At 38.3% G+C, this 24,656-nt stretch overlaps 1 protein-coding gene across 10 annotated transcripts in view; it reads left to right on the top strand.

Annotated features, from left to right (window-relative positions):
* The window catches only part of LOC137629559 (dystrobrevin beta-like), a 517,572-nt gene that overhangs the window by 249,551 nt on the left and 243,365 nt on the right, over positions 1-24,656 (top strand). For 9 of the 10 annotated variants that reach the window (XR_011041536.1, XM_068360996.1, XM_068360991.1 and 6 more), the window contains 2 exons: positions 1,244-1,291; positions 18,005-18,171. Coding sequence is in view for 9 of the 10 variants with exons in the window: in XM_068360996.1 (XP_068217097.1) it covers positions 1,244-1,291; positions 18,005-18,171 (215 nt within the window). In the remaining variant the exon portion in view is untranslated. The remainder of the gene's footprint in view (positions 1-1,243; positions 1,292-18,004; positions 18,172-24,656) is intronic. The other variant, XM_068360995.1, reaches the window with a different exon arrangement.

Raw genomic sequence — 24,656 nt, forward strand, 5'->3', positions numbered from 1 at the left:
GAAATGTAGGGTTTACAAATTCTATTGTTCTGAAGAAAAAAGTGAGCACTACAATGCACCAATAAATGGCAAAAAATCTTGCACATGAAAAGTGCATACAGTCAGTACTTCAACCAATGAAAGAAATTTGAGAGAACATACTGATTTTTCACTTTTTCATCATACAGGCACCATTTTGCTGCAGTAACATAGGGTCTTTCATATGCAGAAGTGAAATTATTTCAGACATTAGTCCAGTTTTCCTTGTTTAACATAATAGCAAATGAATCTGAGGTAGTTTAGATAAAAAAACAACCTAAACTGCAATTAATATAGCCAGGGATGGTAGAAGGGAAGTACAGTATACTTCTAAAGCAGAAGATTATAGCTAAAGGTTTGGAAATGTCAGTATTCCAGAAGTGAATTGACACAATCACTACACAAGGCATCTTAGGACTTCATTTGCCTCAGTTATTTGTTACATGAAATTTGTAAATTGTAAATCCTTTTAGTGTCAATATGAATAATTAACTTTTTTATTATGTTAAATTGTTCTGATAATTTTAACTTAATATTTTATAACTATAAAAACCAATAATGCTCTACTGAGTAATGATGAATAAATCTTCATTTAAATAAGGGAATTGTTTAATGTCATAAATTTATCTATAATAATTTTATTTGATTTAAACACTTCTAATTAGGATTAAAACATAATAGAAATTTTTCAGTAAATATTATATATTCATATTTATGATGGATGCTATTTGTATTTGACTAAATACAGTATTTAAAAATAAGAATTATAGATTTCCCTTAAAATAAAATGTCCATCTAAATTTAATAGTTTAGTTTGACTTACATACACACTACTATTTTTTTTTTAGATATCCTCGGAGAACATAAATGAAAAAATTGGATTACAAATGTGTAGAAATCAATACAGTAGTCTATTGCAAGATTTATTAACTGTCTTTCTCCCTTCTTTATTGGATGGTAACTATGCTGAAGTGAATGCTTTGTCTTGTATTCTCTTTTTGAAGTTTTCATGTATATGAGTGTTTTTAAAAGCCAGAATATAGCTTTGCTTGTAAATGTCAAACAATATTTTTCTTAGGTAGGAAAATACTGTCGTAAATGGTACTTTCACTGTCTATTGTTTACTCTCCATTACTGTATCAGTATCACCAATATGTGTGATTTCAGGAAGGATCTTTTATCTCAAGTATATTATTAGCTGAACTTATCACATTTTGATTTTTAGATGCACAGTGGGCTGTTGAACTGATTGACGATGCCTTTGTTGATGAGTGTAAGTGTACTCAATTCTCACAGAGTTTTGGAGAAGCGCTGTAGTTGCAGTATGTTGTAGCTAAGCATGTTGCAGCGTAAGAGAGCCAGTGGCTAGCACTGTGTTAATTTTAGCCATAACACATGTATAGCTATCAGTTATAATGATTTTAGTGTGTGTAAGGATAATATGGTGGTTCAGTAGTATATTTTCATATTTAGAATTCTATATGAAAATCATTATTTTTTTTATTTAGTTACAAGGCCATTTTATTTCATGTTATCTAGTTTTAATATTTTGCTGCCAGTAGGCTAAGCATGAAATCTACTGAGATTGTTATAGTTATTTTGATTCCTAAGCATTATTAGCCATTATAGTTTATATTCTTCCAGAACATAGACAATTTCTTTTGAAAAAATGACTTTTGTTTCAAACTACTTGCAGAGCACCATTACCCACTTTCAGAAATCCACTGTACACAAACTTTTTTCTTCATATTCCACAAAGGAACCTTCAGACAGTGAATTACAAAGAAGTGTAGGTATATTTATCAATGATGAACAAATGACGACTTGAAATGATATACATACAGGTATTTGGATTTGATAACATCATACACCCCAGTGATATTGGCCGAAAGATTTGGAATATCTCTTTTGTAAAAGATTTCTATAGGTGTGAAATAGTATTAATAAGTCTTTATTTCCTAAAAAAAAAGAAAATAATTGGAAACATCTCCATAAGTTTAAGATTAGTTTCTAACTTCTGGTAAAAGATGTTTATTCATTTGATCATTCTTACTTTACAGGTTGATGATTTTGAAAGGTACTTTTTATACATTATTAATAGTCAGCATCATTAATTTAGCATACTGTATGTTGAAAAATTGAGTGGTGTGTTGTCATAGCCATATACTGAACCAAGGCAATGTTTTCTTTCATTTATGTAATTTCAGGAGAGTGTTAAGGAGTAAAAAACTTTTAGGTTATGAACTATTTAGTGATACTAATAGTAAAAGGAACGAAGACATATTTCAATATTCCTCTTCAGTGCAATATGTAATAATATATCTGAAAACCACCTATGCTATAGTATCAGATTATGCATTATATTACATACTGGCAGCCTACATGTGTTGTGGAACAGCCTTTCATAGATGAGGTAATGCTTCAAAAAGCAAGCAAAGATAAAGGTTGATATGAATCTTTTCTCTAGATTGTGACTACAGTGCTCTCTCTTTTCTTACATCTGATGTAAAACCTGCTGTAACATATTAAAACCTGAGTACCCTTCATATACTGTACAATATTCACATAAGACACATTATGTCTAGCACATTTCTATTTATTTTTACTCTTTAGTCAGTTCTGTAGATGTATAGGTACAGTAATTGACTCCCTCACTTACTATAAGAAACATAGTTATATGTCGTGTCGGTTTTTCTTGAAATGTTCATTCTAGTAGCTGCAAGCCTCGTCTACCTCATAGTCTTGTCCAGTTTCCCAACAACTGTCTTTCGTCATTGTATAGACACCTTAGTATTCAATTTTTGATATATAAACATCCTGCAAGAGATTGTAAAAATTGCTTTTGTAGTTTTAAGACCATTGTCTTGTTTCTTTACCCATGCTCATGGTATCATATACTGTAGGTAAATTTATTGGTAGGTTATATATACTGTGATGATGCAGGAAGTCTCCATAAAACAATTAGTCATGAGAACCATGCAAAATATTCAGTGAATTTTGTCACACATATCAAAATGTTTGTGTACAAATTCCATAGCCCAGGAAAGTGCAGTTGTATTTCATTATTTAGTTACATATTAAATTTATGCATATTGTCAGTCAGTTATTTATCTTTTAAAGGTTTTGATGTCAGAACACTCATGTATTGTAAGTGTTTCGGAATAACTAAATAGTAATGGGTCAACCATAAGCATTAATTTTAAATTCTCTTTGGAAATATTAATAGTAATTTATTATAAAAGTCTTGCATTAACAAATTTATTTTTAAGCTAGAATTAATTATTTCAATAATTACCTAAAATTCATGTTCTATTCATTCTTCAGATGAAAAAATGCAGCCAAAATAAGACTTTTACAATGACATATGTTAAACACTTTGTTCACGCTAAAAAGAAGTGGTGGGAAATAAAACACTCATGTAAACAATGCGTCCTCCCAGTTGTCACTATATTACAATATCTCATTTCCATACATTCATACTGAAGTTATCTATTTGATTGAAATTCTAAAGGTTATGACACAAGTAGAATTTGGGAAATGAAGATGATGGAATTTTTACTTTCTTATTTGTCGCAGAGGCAAGGGACAGTGACACCATATATACCCAAGCCCTTCTCCATCCAAGGTCGAACCAGGAAGGGCCAGGCAATGGCTGCTGATGAATTAGCAAGTAGATTTATAGGCTCTCCCAAGAATGGTGAGGTTGCAGATACTACAATAAACTATTGAGATTGATAGGTACTCGAATCCCAATCTAGCAGATTGCCAGGCAGGGATGTTTCCAACCCTAGAATCATATTTCCTGTTGAGCAGCTGTGAAAAGAATATGTATAATAGTTATGGAGGCAGGGCAGGAATTGCTGTTGAGGTTTTTATAGAATAATTGAAAATACATTTACTGATGTGTTTAAGAGAGAAAATACCAGGGAAGAAGTATTATAACAATATCTAACAGAGAAAAATATACAGTAATCCCTCGAATATTGAGGGTGTTAAGTTCAACCCATCCCCACCTTCACACTGATGACAAGTGAAAATCTGCAACGTAGAAACAGTACTCTATGGCATATTTTTTCATTATTTTTGTAATTCTTTCTTATCTTTATTATTTGTATATATTTCATGAGCTTATATAAACTCCCCACATTTTTTATAAACCATTCATTCACTCTTTAAACACTTTATAAACTAAAACTTAAGGGATTTTGACGAAGGAAAAATGTATTTCTGGGCGAGGAACCTGTGTCGCCCAGTGAAATGCTCCTTAAAGCACCATTTAAAAGGTATAAATACTGCTAAATATACCAGAGAAAAAAGTTGCATGGAATGCCAGGAATATATCTAGCTCGCTCGCCCCTAAAGGGTGTCGGTATTAAAACTGGGGCGAGTGATACCACTACCAGAGATCCCTCTCCAATTAGACTTCTCCCTCCTCAAAATCCCCCGTTACTACGAGGTGTCGTTCACTACAGCTCACTAGTGAAGTCGTCCTAAAGCAGTCTCATATTTCAGATGTAGATATATATATATATACAGTGATACCTCGGTACTCGACCATAATCCGTTCGAGATCCGTGTTCGACCTCCGATTTGTTCGAGTACCGAATTTTTTTTCCCCATAAGAAATAATGGTATATATTCTATTCCGTTCCCAAGCACTCGAACAGGCCCAAAATATTAATAAAACGTGTACCTAAACAACAATAATTATCTAAATGTGTATGAAATTGGTCAGAAAATCCTATAAAACAATTTTAAACCATTTACTGTACTAAAATAAAACAATTTTAAACCATTTTCTGTACTGTAGTGAACATACCTTTGAGCAGCGGTTCGATGGCATACAGGGATGGATGTGGAGAGGATGGAAGGGGGAGGTTACTGCTTGGAAGGAGAGTCCCCTTCCATGATGTGGCGGGGTAGTTCTCCTTCAGGAGTTGTTTCTCTCTCCAATGAAAGGGTGGGCAGATCTATTTCAGGGGTTTCTTCTCTTCTTTGTCTCTTCTTTGGAGGAGAAACAGGCTTTGATGTAGCAGCTTTCTTTTCTTTTGTGAAAAACTGGTCTATTGTTAATTGTTTCTTCCTCCTCTGCAGTATTCTTCGAAAATGATACATGACACTATCATTAAACATATGCACTGCCCGGTTTGCTACTGCAATTTCTGGGTGGTATTTTTCAGCAAAAGCCTGCACATCTGCCCACTTGGAACAAATTTCATTGATGAGAGAACTTGGAACATCCTCCCTTACCTCATCCTCTTCTGAAGATTCCTGCTCCACAATCAGATCCTGCTGCTGTTGTTGTTGCAGGTGCAACAATTCCTCCACAGTCAACTCGGTAGAATGGCTTTCTACAAGCTCATCAATATCATCCTTGTCGACCTCAAGCCCCAAACTCCTGCCCATGACAACAATTTCCTCAACGACATCAGTGTCATCAGAAATTACAGGGGTAGCAGTGCTTGGACCCGCCTCTGGTTGGAAACCTTCAAACTCCCTCTCTGTGACACATGATGGCCACAGCTTACGCCAGGCAGAGTTCAATGTCCTATAGGTCACACCTCGCCAAGCTTGGTCAATCATGTTAACAGAGTTGAGGATGCTGAAGTGTTCCTTCCAGAATTCCTTTAGGGTCAACTTCGTGTCACTGGTCACTTCAAAACACTTTCTGAAAAGGGCCTTGGTATAGAGTTTTTTGAAGTTTGAAATGACCTGTTGGTCCATGGGCTGGAGTATGGGAGTAGTATTGGGGGGCAAGAATTTGATTTTGATAAAGCTGTATTCTTCTTTCAAGTCATCCTCGAGACCTGGAGGATGTGCAGGAGCATTGTCCATAACCAGAAGACATTTCATTGGCAAGCTCTTTTCAATGAGGTAAGCCTTAACCTGGGGGGCAAACACTTAGTTTATCCACTCAGTAAAGAATTGTCTTGTGACCCAAGATTTAGTGTTCGAGCGCCACATAACTGGTAGTGCACTTTTACAAATATTATTTCGTTTGAACACCCGGGGGTTGTCCGAGTGGTACACTAACAAGGGTTTGATCTTGCAATCGCCACTTGCATTTGCACACAGCAACAATGTTAGCCTATCTTTCATTGGCTTGTGACCTGGCATCTTCGTCTCGTCCTTGGTAATGTACGTATTGGCTGGCATTTTCTTCCAAAATAACCCAGTCTCATCACAATTAAAGACTTGTTGTGCGATCAAATTTTGTTCATTTATGTACCGATCGAATTCCCCCACGTATTTATCGGCTGCAATTTGATCCGAACTAGCTGCCTCCCCATGCCTAGTAACACGATGAATACCTGTTCTATTACGAAACTTTTCAAACCAACCCCTGCTCGCTTTAAATGTAAATGAATCACTTTCACTGGTACTCGGACTTTTCTTCACTAATTCTTCATAGATATGCAACGCTTTTTCACAAATGAACGCTTCACTAACACTTTCCCCGGCCAACTGTTTTTCTTTAATAAATATTAAAAGCAACTTTTCCATCTCCTCAATCACTTGTGGCCTTTGCTTAGTTACCGCCGTAACTCCCGTTGCAACATTCGCCTTCTTAATCATTTCTTTATGCTTTAAAAACGTAGAAATGGTCGACTTCGCCATTCCGTATTCTACCGCTAAATCGGACACTCGTACACCATTCTCATATTTCGCTATAATTTCCTTCTTCAACTCGATCGTTGTTCGCACTGTTTTCCTCTTCTCCTTCCCCTTAACACTCATTACTTTCTTGGGACTCATTATGAAAGCTAAAAAAGCAATTAAAAGCACTGAAAATCACTAAATCACAACGAATGCTGATCGCGCGTTGTCTGAGTGACGCTCTCGAGAGAACTGATGCTTCCCGAACAAGCGAGAGTGGCCGAGATGGCGCGATCATCACAAAGCCCATGCGGTCGTCACGTGTTCGGCTGGTCGAGTACCGAATTTTTGGTCGAGCACCGCAGCAAAAATTTCTCGAAAATTTTGGTCGAACTCCGAATTGTTCGAGTATAGAGTCGTTCGACTACCGAGGTATCACTGTATATATATATATATATATATATATATATATATATATATATATATATATATATATATATATATATATATGTGTAGTTGGAGAGATATTGAATAACAATCGGGAGGTCTGTATTTTAGATATATTTTGAAAAACAATCTGGAAGCCTGTATTTCAGAATGTATTTTGAAAGAGTTTGTTGCCAATAATCAAGAGCAGTTGAGTTAAGATTTTTAATTATATTTACATGTTCATTTTATAAAAGACCTATCTCTTTCCTTCATTGGTTTCCCATCTCCATCAGAGCGTGTGAGTCGACAATATGAACACCAGGGGAGGCTCATACAAATAAAAAAAAAATTTAATAATAATATTTTAATTTTTGTACTCACCTGATGTACATATACATGGCTACCCTCATCTGCACTAAATTGTAGTCTCAGGAGGATAGGGAATAGTCTTGACTTTGATACAAATGATAAAGTACTTCTGACCCCTTACAGCTTCACTTCTTGCCATTAACCGCTAGAGTGTGTCATTACTATACTAGTAACATGAATCTATTGAAAGGAAAGAAAATGGGATTTAAAAAAAATTTAGGGGTACAATAAGTTTTAATAAGATGAGCTTCTAAGCAAGAACCAAAAAGGAACATCAGGTTAAGTATAGAAATAAAAAGAAATTATTATTAGAATTCCATTTTTTAGCCCTACATCCTTGAAGTTTAAATTAGATGAGTACCGTACTTTTAAACTTTGTTTATATTAGTAATTTAGAAGACAAACTTTACTTTGACTTTGATGTCTGCCAAAGGATTTTTTTTTCTATACGTTTTGAGGCGTGGCTTTTCTCATTTGTATTACAATCTCACTTCTATGCGGGCAAAAAATAATTTCTTACTCATAGAAATAAGGGGAGTAGTTTTGAATGTACTGTCCCTAATGTTATCCTTTTATGCTTTATTTGAAAAATTTTATTCTAAAAGAGTAGTTTAACCTACCATATAAGAGTTATCAGATTGTTATAGATTTTATGATATTTTAATCTAGAATCACACCTTTTAAGTAAAGGAAAAAATCAAGCTTATGATAAAATTAGAGTAATTATGTTTTAAACTACCTTCCCCCAGTGTTTTGTTTTATTTTGAAAAAAAAGGAAAAAATACCCTTCATTGTTGGGACCTGTGTTGTGAAAGCTTTTCTGGATAAGTTTAGGAATAATTTATTGAAATGAGATTGTCTTGGGATACAGTGCTTCAGGCAGCTCAGTGGTGTCATATTGTTGTTGATTTTGTATGTTTAGAAAAGTAAGACATGTTGAATAAATTCTTGACCTTAAATCCTATGTTAGGTTTTTTTTTATGAATGTATGGTAAAGTCACCATGGTAATTTATGAAATGGTTTTGAAGAATTGAAGGTCATTTAGTTTTGTTTTAATGTTTATAGTTGTGGAGAATTTGCACCTGAAGTATGTCAGCCTTTTGCTTTTATGCTGTAAATCAAAATCTCTTTAGTATGAGCTTTGGCCGTTACCTCCATAGTCTCTTTTTTTGTGAAGAAAAGCTGGTTTACGATACCAATGCGCTTTGTGGCATGTGACGAAATATTTTATGAATAAGAAAAAAACATTCATATTTGAGCTGATGATTACCACCAACCATTTGTCCTGTTAATAAGAGAATCCGTTATGAAATTGGGGCAAGAGTTATTAGAATAAAAAATTTTTAGATAGAAATATTGATTTAAAAACTTACCCAAAATTCATGGAAGGGCCACTCCCCCACCATCCCACTGTAAATAAGGGATTTTGACGAAGGAAAAATCTATTTCTGGGAAGAGACCTGTGACGCCCGGTGAAAGAAGTCCTTCTTTATACTTTTCTAATATAAATCTTCCAAATATACTAGAGAAAGATAAAAGCATGGAATGCAGAGGTTACTACCCTCGCACGAGCACCTTGTGGGTGTCGTGTATACAACAGGGGCGTGTGAAAACCACTATTCACAGGCTGTCTTCCATTTAGATAATTCCTCCATCAAAGGGAAGGGCCGTAACAGGCCCTAGAGAACACAGTGGCCCACGCCACCGACACCTACCACACGCACCATCTAGGTCATCCTTCTGCAAGAACATATGGCTTGGCAAGGAAAAAAGGGGTGGGTCCGTACAAAATAGCCGGGAAGGGTTTCACCGGGCGTCACAGGTCTCTTCCCAGAAATAGATTTTTCCTTCGTCAAAATCCCTTTTCTGGGGCGACCTGTGACGGCCGGTGAAAATGTACCAGAGAATGCCTTCCAAGCCCAATACAATAATAACATAATGAGGAGAATACAAACACCATGTAAGACAATAATATAATATAAAACTGTAAGTAAACATAAAATTACAAACTAGCCAAAGGACATAGGGGACGTAAGGCTAAATAAATATGAAGACAAGGAATCATCTGAGTGTCCAGACGCAAAAGGCATCAATCTTACATGTCCAAGCATAACTAAACATTAAAGGAATGGTAAATACAATAACAGTTAAATCATAGGAATTAAACATGGTAAATAACTTAGGGCTAACGAACCACCCAGGAGAGTGGCGACGTGGTGTGAGTGGCGGGTAGGAGGGAGGAGAGAAGAGATGGAAGAAAGGAATAAGCAGAGATTAATGGGAAGAGATAAGACTTCCCGCTGCAACCGTAGGGTATTTAAGGGCCTGTAAGTTCTTTAGATAGTGGCGTTTGAAAACCATAGGAGATTTCCAACCCATATACTTTTTAAGGTCATCAAAGTCCATATTCTGGAAGTAATTGATGGAGGTAGCTACTGACCGTATATCATGAGCATGGGGAAATGATTCCGGGTTAGCATGTTTAATGAAGTAGAGGATTTGTTATCTGATACCTTGAATGGAAATAGTACCCCCTTGTTCCCTGATAAATAAGGGGCCAGACGAGCGGGTGGCAGATCTAGCTAAAAAGGCCCTGAGAGTAGTGACTGGACACAGAGAAGGATCCTGGGGAAGAGAGATAATCTTCCAAGGGGACCACCTATTTTGTGGGTCCTCATTTTTAGCTAGGAAAGCTCTGTCTGGAGAAGTAGTACTTCGCCTGAAGGGAGGAAATCTATGTTTTCCGGGTTACGTGAGAGAGCTGCTAGTTCTAAGATTCTAGCACCTGAGGCCATAGCCGTTAGAAATAAAGTCTTCCTAAGAAGAGTGATATAAGCGCAGGACTCATTGTCCGTGTCTGACGCAAGTTTGAGGACATCGTTCAGAGACCAAGAGACCTTTTGTGGCCGAACCGAAGGTCGAAGCCTAGCACACGCTTTTGGAATAGATGAGAAATAGGAATCCGCCAGGTTAATGTTAAACCCAACCAGGAAGATCTTCAAAGCTGACTTGATGGTGGTTATAGTGCTAGCTGCTAGGCCTTGTCAAATAAGAACCTAAAGAACGAGATGGCTAAATTCGGAGACATACGATATTGGTCTGAATTCTTTAGGAAATCTGCTAGTTTCTTAACGGCCGAATCATATTGACGAATTGTCGAGTCCCTTTTGTCTGCTTCGATGAAGAGAACGTTTTCCGGGTCAATGTTTGCGTCTCTACGAGCTGCAAACTTCATGAAGTCCACAAAGTTAGGGTTTTGGCTATCCTTGAGGAATCTGACACAGTCTGAGTTTGGATTACTTGGGTCAGTTTGGGGAATGGAATCCGGAAGGGACGGAGTTTCAACTCGAGGAGGAGAGGAAACCAACTGCTCTTTGGCCAGTGAGGTGCTACTAAAGCCACTGCCCCCCTGTAGGAGTGTAGTTTGTGCAATACTTTCATTAGAAGATTCACTGGTGGAAATAGGTAAATCTTCCTCCAATGGTTCCAATCCAGGGTTAACGCGTCTATGGCATAAGCCTGAGGGTCCATGTTTGGTGTCACATCACAAGGAAGTTTGTGATTCATCTGAGTTACGAATAGATCTACCTGGAGGCCCGGAACCAGTCTTGAGTATCCACCGGAATGAAATTATGTCCAGAGACCATTCTGATTCCAGTGGTTTCGTCCTGGATAGTGAGTCCGCTATCACATTCTGGACTCCCGCTAGGTGAGTTGCTGACAGGAACCAGTTCTTTTCTGTTGCCAAGGCGAAGATAGTGACCAGGATCTGATTCAGGTTGGGCGACTTGGATCCTCCTCTGTTGATGCAGTGTACTACGGCTGTGCTGTCTGACACTACTCTGATGTGGGTCGACCTCAGAGGAGAGAGTCTCTTCAGGGTCAAGAACACTGCCATGGCTTCGAGAACATTGATATGGAAGTGTTTCATGGCGGGTGACCAAGAGCCCTGAAACATCTGATGTTCGGGGTAACCCCCCATCCACTCAGAGACGCGTCTGTATGAATTGTCACTTGTGGAGGTGGGAATTGAAGAGGAACCGATTTGGAGAGGTTCTGCGGTTCGGACCATGGTTGTAGCCTCATTTTCAAGACAGACGGGATCTTCGAGACCTTGTCTCTTAAAGGTACTGTAGCTCTCTTTCTCCAAACTCGATTGATGTTTTTGAGTTTGGCTTTCGATAGGCGATCTGTTACTGAAGCGAATTGGAGAAGGCCGAGGATTCTTTCTAAGGCTCTTCTGGACACCTGTTTGTGTTTGAGAAAATTCTTGATCTTGGAAGCTATTTCTCTTAACCTTTTTGGAAGGGAGAGACAGCTTGTGCTTTGAAAGGTCCCACTGAATGCCTAACCATTCGAAGTGGTCTGATGGTAGTAGGCGGGACTTTTGGAGATTGACCCGAAATCCCAGGTTGGCGAGAAAACGAAGTACTTTCTTCGTAGCTCTGTTGCATTCCAGGGCCGACCGAGCCCAAATGAGCCAATCGTCCAGATAAGCAACGATCTGTATCCTTTGGTTCCTGAGTTGTTCTAACACTGTCTCTCCCAGTTTCGTGAATATCCTGGGCGCAATGTTGAGGCCGAAGGGCATGACTTTGAACGCAAAAGACTTTCCTGCCTAGACGGAAACCTAGGTAAGGAGAGAAGTTTCGAGCTATTGGTACGTGATAATAGGCGTCGGTAAGATCGATAGAGGTGGTGACGGCCCCACGGGGAAGTAAGGTCCGTACCTGAGAGATAGTCAACATCCGAAACTTGTCGCAGAGGTTGTAAGAATTTAGCTTTGACAAGTCCAGGACCACTCTCAATGCCGACGAGCCTTTCTTCGGAACTGTGAACAGGTGGCCTTGGAACTTCAGCGATCGAACCCGTTTGATCACTTTTTTCTTTAGTAACTCTGTGGTGTACTCTCTCAGGATGGTAGTGGGTTTCTGGAAGAAGGTCACTGGTGGAGGAGGAGAACCTTGTGACCATTTCCACCCCAAACCTTTGGAGACTATGCTGTGAGCCCACGGACTGAAGGTCCAATGGTCTCGAAAGTGGTAAAGTCTCCCCCCTACCGGGACTATATCATTGCGAGGGAGTGAATCTAGGTCCTTTCCCTCCTCGAGCACCCCTTGTCCTAGGTCCGCCTCGTTGACGGAACTGTCCTCTACCCCTGTAGCTACCTCTCTGGTGTCCACGAAAAGAACCTGAGGGTTCGTAGCTAGGGTTGTATGTGGGTGAGGGTATTCAAACAGGGTTGGGTTGTGTACCTGGGGGAGCAGTGAGGTAGACCACCTGTTGAGGGGGATTCGGTTGTAGAGTCGTCGAAGCAGCGGGAGACTGTGATGACGAATGGGTAACAGACGATTGATGGTAGTGACCCCGGTTCGTCTTGTAAGGGGTAAATCTCTGTTTCTTCTTGAAGAAGGTTTGCTTTTGGGCTTCGACCTTCCTTTTGGCAGTGAGGCCCCACCTCACTTGCAAATTTTGGTTTGCTCTCGTAGCGTCTTGTAGAACCTTGTTCACCTCCTCCTGAGGGAAGAGGGTTTTACCCCAGCAGGGGGAAGCTATCAGTCTGTTCAGTTCATGTCTGATCGAGGCCTCAGATAGAACGTATTTCCTGCAACTAACCCGAGCCGAACAAAACTCGTGTAGGTCGATTTGGAAGGACAGAGACAGGTTCTTCGTGAGTACCCGAAACAAGGTCTCAGTCGAATAAATCGAGGCTAGAGACTCCACGGAGGTAATGGAATGGAGAGACCTAGCTAACCTATTCCGTGCCTCAAACTCAGTCTTGAGAAGATTTTCCGGTAATTTGGGAAGCTTCTCGGAAAACAGATTAGAGGCGCAGTCTGGGTCTAACTTCCCTACTGTGAAAGTAGAGGAAGCATCGTCCCAGATAGTCGAGGTACTCGGGATGAGCATGGAGGTGGGGTCCGTCTCTTTAAGAGCCGGCATGGCAGATCCTTCTTTGACAGCTTGAAAAGTAAGACCTGCCACTTTATCCATAATAGGTAAGGTAACAACGGAAGCAGTTGTAAATATGGTGTAGGCTCCTTTGTGTGGGGTGAGCTTGGAATTAGTGCACCCCCAGTCCGACAACGTCCTGGCCCAGAGAGCTTGGACCTGCTCTTTAGGAAATATTACCGTTTCCTTCGGTACCTTGTCTAACCTAACTAAGGCATGTTCTTTCAAACAGACGAAGCCGTTGAATGGGAATTCTAGTCCCGGAGGGTAAAATTCTAGGTCCTCTAGAGGGCGGGTGCCTATGCCCTCCAGAGTTATGGCACCATTTATATATGGAGCATGTAAGGCAAACCTCCAAGGGTTGTTTTTATCGAAGGGAGGTAACTTCGATGCGTCTGGGGCTGAAGGAGGAGGCATCTGAGTTCCTGAACGGATCAGATTCGCCACCATATCTTTGAGCTCCGTCATAGCTCCTTGGTTTGTCCTAAAATGTTCCTTGGTTTGTCCTAAAATGTTCCTTGGTTTGTCCTAAAATGTTGATGTATCTGCTGTTGTATCTGTTCTTTAACAATATCCCTGATCAGGTCGGCGGATAAGGAGGGATCCCGAGCACGATCCGATGACGAAGCCCTGGACTTAGCGGACTTCGTCTTTTTAGTAGTCACGGTTTTAGGTAAAGTAATATGAGCATCAGGATCCTTCGAGGGTCCCTGGACTGGTGATACAGATAATGGCAAAGCTGAAGGCTTAAAGATACCTAGTGGCTTCACCTTGGGTCGTACAGGAACGGAGGGATCCCGAGGAGAAGCCGTAGGCTTATCAAAGCTGTGAAAGGAAGTAGTAGAGGAAGGAGTGAGGGATGAAAGGGGGTCCACTAACTCATCACCACCTACCTGCTCATCCATGGGTTTGACGTCCAAATCTAGAAACGACGCGTCCTCCGTCAATAAAACTTCTTCCTCCGTTGGAATGGTTGCTCTAACCGCCTCAATTAACGGGGTCGCTGTCTCCGGTGGAACTGCCGCAGTAGTAGAGCCCGGGAATAGGCGAGAGGCCATGTCTCCATCAAGGAGATAGGGTGTGCCAGACGGAGCATTCCTCCCAAAGCCTGACACCCACGGAAGGAGAGCAGCTCTTGCCTCCCGGAGAGATTCATCATCAGCCTGAAAGAGGTGAGGGGATTAATGATGAAGCAATAAGCGATGTATATATATAAAGAACCAATTAGTTCATCGCAAAGGATATTAACAGGAACCAACTAGAACCAACTTGCATCATCGCTCAGGAGTAGGGATGACAGCTCGTAGCAGAGCGTGCATGACTCCGGGAACCATACCATGTAGGGGGCTTGTCCCGGTTCCCGAGAGAAGGATATGGTGCAATGTGCATGGGACCGGCATAGATCATGGCCCAGGGGATCATTAAAAGCAGCGGAGCAGCCCTTGTCAGCGCAGCGGACCTTCTGTAAAAGAAAGACATAAGTCTGGATGTTCCTTGAGACTCTGGTCAGTGAACAGATGAATCAAAAGAAATAAATAACATTAATTATGTGTGACTAATATGGTAGCTAACAAATTAATATACTAAAATCCAGTAACCACGTAACATGTAACTATAAATCTCATCGGTAAAATAATGTTAACCCCGGTTCTGAACGTCTGAGTGATCTCTGTTGACACCGGAGATCCGGTGACAAAGGTCTGTCATAGTGAAATCGTGAACATCAGCGGTAAGATAATATTAACCTCAATGCTGAACGTCTGTGTTATCTCCAGTGAAGCCGGAGATTCGATGAAAAAGGACCGTAATAATGAAATTGTGATTAATCATGAAAAAGGTTCGTGTGCATAAGGCCGAAGCCGGAGTCTGAGTGCCGGGTTTCACCGTTGCACTCCAAATATCTGACTAGTTCCCACCCAATGAGTATCCATTATAGCGGAGTATAACTCAAAGCGGAGCTACGGGTGGCGGCATAAAGTGATCCCAAAATAATGACTCATACACTAACGGAATCTATTAATAATGCTAGCTATATTAACAGTAACCACATCAATAAAACGTAAATATCATCAAACGTAATATCATAAACCCGGAGAAGAAGAAGAGGCAGAAATAACTCGTGATTGTATAAAACGGAAAACGGGAAATCCACCTCTCCTTACTCGAGCTTAAGAAAGAAAACGAGAGAAAGGGTAACTCGTAACTGTAGTAACAGAAAACGAGAACTACATGCTGACGCTCTCATGGTTACATTATAAAGAACCAAAATCACACAATAATATGATATAAGAATAATGATAAAATTGTAATAACCAAGAACGAAGAATAACGACAACGTAACAAATAAATATAAAGATATAGTCTAAAACGAGCACCTTCCCGAGGCGTGTACGTAACCTATAACAAAGGCAAGAACGTTATTCTTCGTTCGTCCAAATTGGACTTGCTAGCAAAAATATATACCATAGTAAAAACAATAATAAAATAATGATAATAATAAAGGTCATAAAACGTAAGTGATATAACCTAGATGACAGAGTACCAGATGGGCAATATTAACTTGAAAAACTATCGAAGCGAACAAGGCCAAAATGGCCGCCGTCACCGAGGAAGGCCAAGCCGCTTCCAAAATTAAAATCCACATACTGGAAAGAGAACAAATGCCCGGTACTGAAAAAAACTGTCAAAACAAACTATGGTACTTAACATTGGTAAAGGTGAAGTAGCAGCGTCAGTCATGATGAATTAACGACAAACACTTGAAAACACCGAGAGCACAAAAAAAAATACGACTATGCAGGCAAGTCCAAAACAAGGATGACCTAGAGGGCGCGCGTGGTAGGTGTCGGTGGCGTGGGCCAACTGTGTTCTCTAGGGCCTATTACGGCCCTTCCCTTTGATTGAGGAATTATCTAAATGGAAGACAGCCTGTGAATAGTGGTTTTCACACGCCCCTGTTGTATACACGACACCCACAAGGTGCTCGCGCGAGGGTAGTAACCTCTGCATTCCATGCTTTTATCTTTCTCTAGTATATTTGGAAGATTTATATTAGAAAAGTGTAAAGAAGGACTTCTTTCACCGGCCGTCACAGGTCGCCCCAGAAAGTATGTTTATATTGGTTGGTTATGTTATTTAAGATTGAATATTTTGCCTGTAAGGCTGCGGAGGATTTTCAAACTGTGTGCTAATGACTTGTCCACTTCTCAATGGGGTTGCTACTGCACCACATCAGGGAGATTTTTATTCTTTTGTTAACGTCAAAGTTCTCGAGCATCTATAAAAGAACGATATTGAATTTTAGGTAAGTATTGAAATAAATCATTATTTCTTTTAAAATTAAGTTTTTACACAGGTCAAAGAGAAATATATTGGTGAGCATGCAGGGAAGAATAGATAAAGTAGTTTATATATTTTTTTTTATAAATGCTATTGCCAAATACAGTAAATGTAGTAGCCATTAATATCATTAAAGTGTATATAACTTAAGTGAATTTAGATATAGTATATTATAGTTTTGCTTGGTAGAAAATGCATATCTACTACTGTACTATCTTCTTGGCATATATTTACAATCTGCACAATTCATAATATTCCCTGTTCAGCTATCTTTACCTTGATTTAATTTTTTATTATTATTTTGCTTCTTTTAACAGGCCACAATGAATTGGAAGGGTTCGATTTTAGATTGACATCAAAATCATTATTATATTTTGAGAAAAATTCTTTTGGGTTAATCAAAAAGAAATGTCAGTTACCACAAAATATGATTTGTAAGACATGGCTGCACTGCTACCTTTGGGTTGTCATAGACCAAAAAACAAAATACTGGTACTCTACGGTACAGTATATGGTCATATATTTTATACAGCAATATCATTTTACCCGTCTTGCAACTTATTTTCAAGTATTTTCTCATCCTCAGTTTAGTTTATTGTATGTTATGAGGACTGTATAGAACATGCGTACTGTAAAAAGGAAATTTGATATATTATATCGTATTGTATGAGCTTTAGATAAATTTTTTAGTTTACCAAAACCTCAAGAACAATGCTATGGTAGACCCAATGATATAAGTTCCTTTATTTGAGGTGAGGTAGGTAATGTTTTAAGTGGTTTTAACATTAAAATTAATTCTGTTAAATTACTGTTTTCCTTTTCTTTTAAAATTTTGTATGCATAAGAAATATATATATATATATATATATATATATATATATATATATATATATATATATATATATATATATACTGTATATATATATATATATATACAGTATATATATATATATATATATATATATATATATATATATATATATATACAGTATATATATATATATATATATATATATATATATATATACAATATATATATATATATATATATATATATATATATATATATATATATATATATATAAATATATATATACTGTATATATATATATATATATATATATATATATATATATATATATATATATATATATATAAAATATATATATGTATATACATATACCTATACCTATATGTATTATACCTAAAAGTCCTTGTATCTACTGTAAGCATCAGATTTATCATGAAAGTTATATACTGTATAAATAAGTTCAGGACTAATTTGGAAATTTATTTCAGTTATTCATCAAACCACCTGTGATGGATGCCGAAGAGAGAATTTCAGTGGGCTGAGGTATAAATGTGAAAAATGCCATAACTATAGCATGTGCCAAGAATGTTTCTGGTTGGGACGGTTTTCTCCACCACATTCCATTGATCATCAAGTCAAAGAACATACAGCTTTTGTAAGTGCAAAATATATGTTGAATTTTTTGTGTGAAATACATAAAATCTAATACCTTTGCTATGTGACACACCTTTCATCTGTTCACTTTTAATATTTAATTTTTAAAGGAAATGTAATTAAAACATATTGAGCTTTATCTTTAGTTTTCAAATCTGTCTTTAAGACAGTGCATAATTCAGATGGTTTGATATGATATCATTTATTTTCTTCATTATCATTATTATTATTATTACTAGAAGTGTTTTATAAGGGTCTTATTTCTTGTTTGAAATATTGCACTCAGGATTAGGATGTCTCCTGTTTTGGTCAAACTTAATCAGAATTTTGACTAAGCCATTTTATTTTCTCAATGTTTTTTCTGTGTGCTACAAGTAGTATCTCTGTTTCTCTCTTGTAGATACAATATTATTTTGATCACTAATCTTTTGAAGTTTTGGGAGGTGATTTATTTCCAGTCCTGAGACCTTGTAACACGGGTTATACCACCCCTTTCTTTATTTACCTGTAGGAAAGTTAGTAATTCTCACATTACCAAAAATTAGTGACTTTTTATCTTTCTGAACTCTCAAGGTTTAATAATTTCTTATTGTATATGTTTTTCCTGACATGTAACTCATCATACTTTAGAAAGACATGACATAAAACTTTCCATAATTTAGAAAGAAATGACATGTAACTTTACAAAGATGAGAAGGGTAGGGCATGTAAATTTCCAAACTTTAGAAATACATAATATGCGACTATTGATAATTTAAAAGGACAGGATATGCCATTTTTCATACTTTATAATAACAGGACATGTAATTTTCATACCTTGGAAAGATAGGACATGTAAAACTTCACAATATAGATGGACAAGACGTAACTTTTCCTACTTTGGGAAGAAATGGCAGGTAATTTTTCTTAACTTAAAAAGATAAGAAATGTGACTTGTTATAATTTAGAAAGACAAGACATGTAACTCATCATACTTTAGAGACGGGACATATAACTTTTCATAATTCTGAAAGACAGAATATGCAACTTTTCATGATTAAAAGAGACAGGACATGTGATTCAAATAAATTCAAAGGGTAAGACAAGTAACATTACATACTTTATAAAGACAGGATATATAACTTTTCATAATTAAAAAATCAAGATATGTATCTTTTTTTAAATTTAGAAAGACAGATCAATTAATATTTTATGATTTAGAAATACATGATATACTGTATAACTTTTCATGCGGTAGAAAGACAAGACATGTAATTTTTCATAGTTTAGATACAGGATGTGTAACTTTCCATCATTTAGAAAGACAATACGTTAACTTTCCATAATTTAGAAAGACTGAACATAAGAATTTTTATAATTTATAAATTTGGGGGATGTTAATTTTCATAATTTATAAAAGCAGGACGCCACTTCTCATACTATACAAAGGTAGTATATGTATATTTTTTATAATTTAGAGACATTAGATTGTGCTCTTACCAAAATATACACAGCACCCTTTAAGTAGGCATTAAGGTGATTATTTAGATAAGCTGTAAAGAGTTTACCAACACAACTTAATGCCCTAATAGTTATCTTGGTCATCAATAGAACCCTTCCTTTTATACAGATGTTTGATCATACCTATGCACCATTCCTGTTGGTAGAAAAATATTAAACATTGTAACTACAATATTTATGACAGACTCGGGACAGTTCTTAAAGTATTCATTAAGGATACTGTCAATTCCACATGCTTTATTGTTCTTCAATTTACGAATTAACCATTTTACTTCTAAGGTGGTAAATAGTCTATTGACGAGTTCATTATTAGAGGGATTAATAGTTCTGGGATTGAAGAGATTGTTCTCCAATACATTTTCATTGTCTTTTTGAATGAGGTTTTTTAAATATTGCATGAAAGTGTTCATTGCAATTTTATCTCTTTTTTTCTTGTTGTTTGTTAGCATTAGCTAAAATATCCCAATAAACTCTTGGGTTAGAATTTTTAAGGTTCCAGAATTTTTTTTTATGAAATTTACTGCTATACCCCTTAAAGGACTTTTTGATGGACTTTTTGTATTCCCTGAATCTATTTCTAAGTTCAGCTCCCATTTCACCAGTTTTAATTTTCCTGAGCCTATTTTTTATTCTCATATATTCACCTCTTTTAGCTTTACAGAGTCAAACCAGGATTTATTTTTTGAGTTGGGGTTTTGTTGGGGCTCCAGGTACAGATTACAAAGGCCTTTTGCTATGTCATCAATTTTGACCTGTGTTGCTGATTCCTAATTGAGACTATCCTTTTTGTTATTTAAGAAAATAATATCGTCATCACTAAAGGCTACACTATAATTTTTCTCGAGTTGGGGTCCCATTTGGTTCTCAAGTAAATACTGCTTTGAGGAGGATCTTTACTCTGTTCAAGTTCATTTGCATCAACAGATTGGTTTATATTGACATTAGAGTTGTTATTTTTTAGCAGTTAGGGTTACAGAGATTGCACAATGGTCATTTGATAAACAACTGTCTAGGTCATGCACGCAAAAATTTTTAACATTGGGTAATAATTTGGGGAATGCCAAAATGTAGTCAACAACACTTTTATGATTATAACGTGATATCACCAACACCATAGTCTTCCCCTACTGTACCATTCACTATTTTTAAATGTAAACTTTTACATATTTCTAATAGACTTTTACCATTGTTATTCATAATTTAATCTTTACTATACCTGTTGGTATCAAAATTCACCAAATCTAGTTTGGCTTTTCCGTCAAAAAAATCCTCCTCAATTAGTTGAATACCTGCATCTTGGAGAATAGATTCTTCAAAATCGATGAAATCTGTTGCTTAGCTACTTCTCGAGTTAAAATTGCCTATCAAAACCATAGGGTAATCATAAGCTTCCTTGAGATTTATAATGTCACTATCAAGGTCATCAAAAACATCAAATTCATAAAATATAGACCCTTCATGGGGAATGTAGATTGAGATAGGTATAAAAGTTTCACCTAACAAGGAATTGCCTATTTTTAACCAAAATACTGAGTCACATGTTATGTTATCTATAATATTAATTTGGTCTCCCAAGTGTTCTTTTACAAATACACATAAACCATGCACACCTCTGTATTTGTGCGAGTTGTTTTTTGTAGACATGACAAATGAACTAAAACCTTAAATAGCATCCTCATCCCCATTTTGTTTCAGAAATACATAAAATATTAAATTGCATGTGCAAAATCCTCTAGTATACCCAGTCTTAGCTTACTCATAGGACCACAAACATTCAATCCACCTAAATGAATAAATTTGCATTTTTTGTGTCCTTAAGCATAATTGTGATCCAAATTCACTGGCTGAAAGGGTTCTGATCTTACCTAGAGTTTCAAGCAAAACCCAAGTTCAATCCCTTTTTCTGCACTCCAGCAAGGTATAGGTTGCAAATTGTCTGGGGGAGTCTATAACCTTTTTCTACCTCACGATCATATTCCAAGACAACACAATTAATTCTTTCATCAATAGATGAACAAGCTTTCACATTTTCATTTTTTATTTCTCAGCGGTGTAAGGTCGTCTTCTATATACACATCTTTCCGGGAGTCACCTACTTTCAGTTTTTTCTTATTTCGCATGATCTTGCCTTTCGTGTCACGTTGAACAAATTTAGCAATAATAGGTCTATGCCTAGGGATTCTACCTGGATTTGTTGTTCTTCTACCTGGTAGCCTATGGCTGACACTAATGTCTATTCCACTTATTCCTACACCAATATCCTTTGATAGATTGACCATCAGATGACTTGTATTTTCATTATCTGTTTCGGGAATACCATACACCCTAATGTTTTCCTTTCGACTGTATTGTTCTTGCCTATCTAGATCAAAACTTTGTTTTTGGGTTTCATCTTTCAAATTGCTTAATGTTTCGGACTTTTGTTCCATTTCCAGCTTCAAATTTTGTATCAAGGTGTCATAGACACTACTCATTGCCACAGTTACTGCTTCATTCACTGCTTTAGATACAGATTCGATAAGTAGTGGCTGTAAGGAGAGAGTCAAAACATTAAGGAGTTGACCAACCGTGAGTCCGTCGGACACCCTCATGACTAGATCTACTCCTAACTTCTCAATAACATTGGTTGAGACTGTTGCAGCTGTTCCTTTCTTGACTGCAGAACGAATAGCAACTTCTATGCCATTTTTTAAAGTAATTTTGTCATCCAAACTGTTACTAAAACATTTTTCACCAGAGCTCCGTATTTGTTGCTGATGAATGGGAAACTGTTCGTCTATGAGAAGTTGGGGGCCAGGCTGATTGAAGACCTCGAGTTCTGGCCTAACTTTTTGGCCTACCCAGAGGGGTACATGAGACTACGGGATGAAAACGCAGCCCGAGAGGAAATGGTACCCAAAGAGGTCACTGTTTTCGAACATGACAAGGCGCAAGCCATCCTCCTGAAAGCCTTGAAGGGAGCCGGGTACACCAACTCTAAAGTCTCAGCACTAAGCAAGAAACACCCCACCTTTCTTGCCCCTTCCTCCATCTCTTTCCCCTTTTCGGAGAAAGCACTAGAATTTGCCGTCAAGGCAGTCGACGAGGATAAAACCCCGCCCAACCCTAGAGGAACGCAAACCATTCTCTCTAACACTGCTTACCTGCGAGGAGAAGTGGAAGGATGTCCACCTAGCCTTCTCTGTCTCTAAGTTGGATCCAGAGATAGCAGCCCAACAGTTCAATGAGAACCTTCCAAAGTTGCCAGACCATCTTCTGAGGAAGGAACAGAAGTCGAAGGAGAGACTTGCGGCCTCCCTCTCTCATCAGAACTGTCTGGAAATGAGTGCAGGTCAACATAATGCCCCAGAAATGTTCATCTTCCTGGCTAAGTCTCACATGGGTACCCTTGTGAAAGACTTATATGCTTTCCTCAGAGCGATCCTCAGAGCGAGGAGAGCCTGTAGAGAGTTCGTTTTGGCCTCAGCAACCATCAGACACGAACCAAGGAAGCTGATTACCTCGAGCATCTAGGGTAAAGACCTTTTCCCACAGGAACTGGTTCAAGAGATCATTCCCAGAGCAGCCATGGAGAACAGGAACCCTCTCCAAAAGTGGGGCATGAACTCGAAGAGGAAATCTTCCTCGGATGGAGGTCCCCAGCCCAAGAATAAAAAGGCAAGGAGACCACGTTGACCTGCACAACTCCCCGCCGTGACTATGACCACGATGCCTCAGACCACCTACCAGATGGTCCGTCAACAGCTGGTAGCCCAGTCGCCAGTTTTCAACCATGATTTCGAGAGGCAGTCGACTTCCTTTCGCCCCAGTCAGAAAAGAAAAGGCCCTAAGAGAAGTTCTCCTGGAGGTAACTTTTCTTGGGGCCGAGGAGGACGTGGTTGCGGAAACAAATCCGCAGGACCCCCCAAGCAATGAGGGGTTCCAGGTAGGGGGCAGACTGTATCACTTTCGGGATCGCTGGACCTTCGATCCCTGGCTCCACAGCCTAATCACGAATGGACTCGGGTGGAAATGGAGCAGAACTCCACCCCATTTTCCAGAATTCTTCCAACACTCCACCCCCTTGTTGGAAGAATATACCTTAGAACTCTTGAACAAGAAGGTAATAAGGAAAGCGAAGTCCATCAAGTTCCAGGGAAGGCAGTTTTGTGTTCCCAAGAAAGACTCGGACAAACTCAGAGTCATTCTAGTCTTGACCCCACTAAACAAGTTCATCGAGAACAAGTTCCGGATACTTACTTTGCAACACTTAAGGACCCTTCTGCCAAAAGGGGCGTACACGGTCTCAATAGACCTAGCAGATGATTACTGGCATCTTCCAATGAGTCGCCCTTTCTCCTCCTACCTAGAATTGAAACTACAGAAGAAGTAGTTTGTCTTCAGAGCAATGCCCTTCAGACTGAACACAGCCCCAAGGATATTCACGAAGCTAGCAGACACAATCGTCCAATAGCTACACTCCGAAGGAGTTCAAGTGGTAGCATATCTAGACGTTTGGTTGATATGGGCAGCTTCCAAGACTACTTGTCTGCAAGCAGCCAACAAGGTGATCCAGTTCCTGGAACACCTGGGCTTCAAAATCAATCGCATGAAGTCTCGTCTCTCTCCAGTTCAACAGTTCCAGTGGCTGGGAATTCAATGGGACTTTTTCACACCACCTCTCCATTCCATCCAAGACGAGGAGAGAAATAGCGGGATCTGTCAGGAGACTAATCCGTCACAAAAGGATTTCAAGACGCCAACAGGAAAGAGTATTGGGCTCTCCAGTTCGCAGCAGTGACAGACCCAGTGCTAAAAGTACATCAGAAACATGCGTCAGGAGTCTGGAGGAAATGCGCATCAAACGCTCGAAGAAATCAACTAAGGTTGACCCCGACCTTGTTGTGCACGCAGTTAAGGCCGTGGTCAACAGCCAAGAGCCTAGCACGGACAATTCCCCTGCAACCATCACAACCATCAGTGGTAATACACACGGATGTCTCCTTG

The sequence above is a fragment of the Palaemon carinicauda genome, chromosome 37 (assembly GCF_036898095.1).
Source record: "Palaemon carinicauda isolate YSFRI2023 chromosome 37, ASM3689809v2, whole genome shotgun sequence".
NCBI lineage: Eukaryota > Metazoa > Arthropoda > Malacostraca > Decapoda > Palaemonidae > Palaemon > Palaemon carinicauda.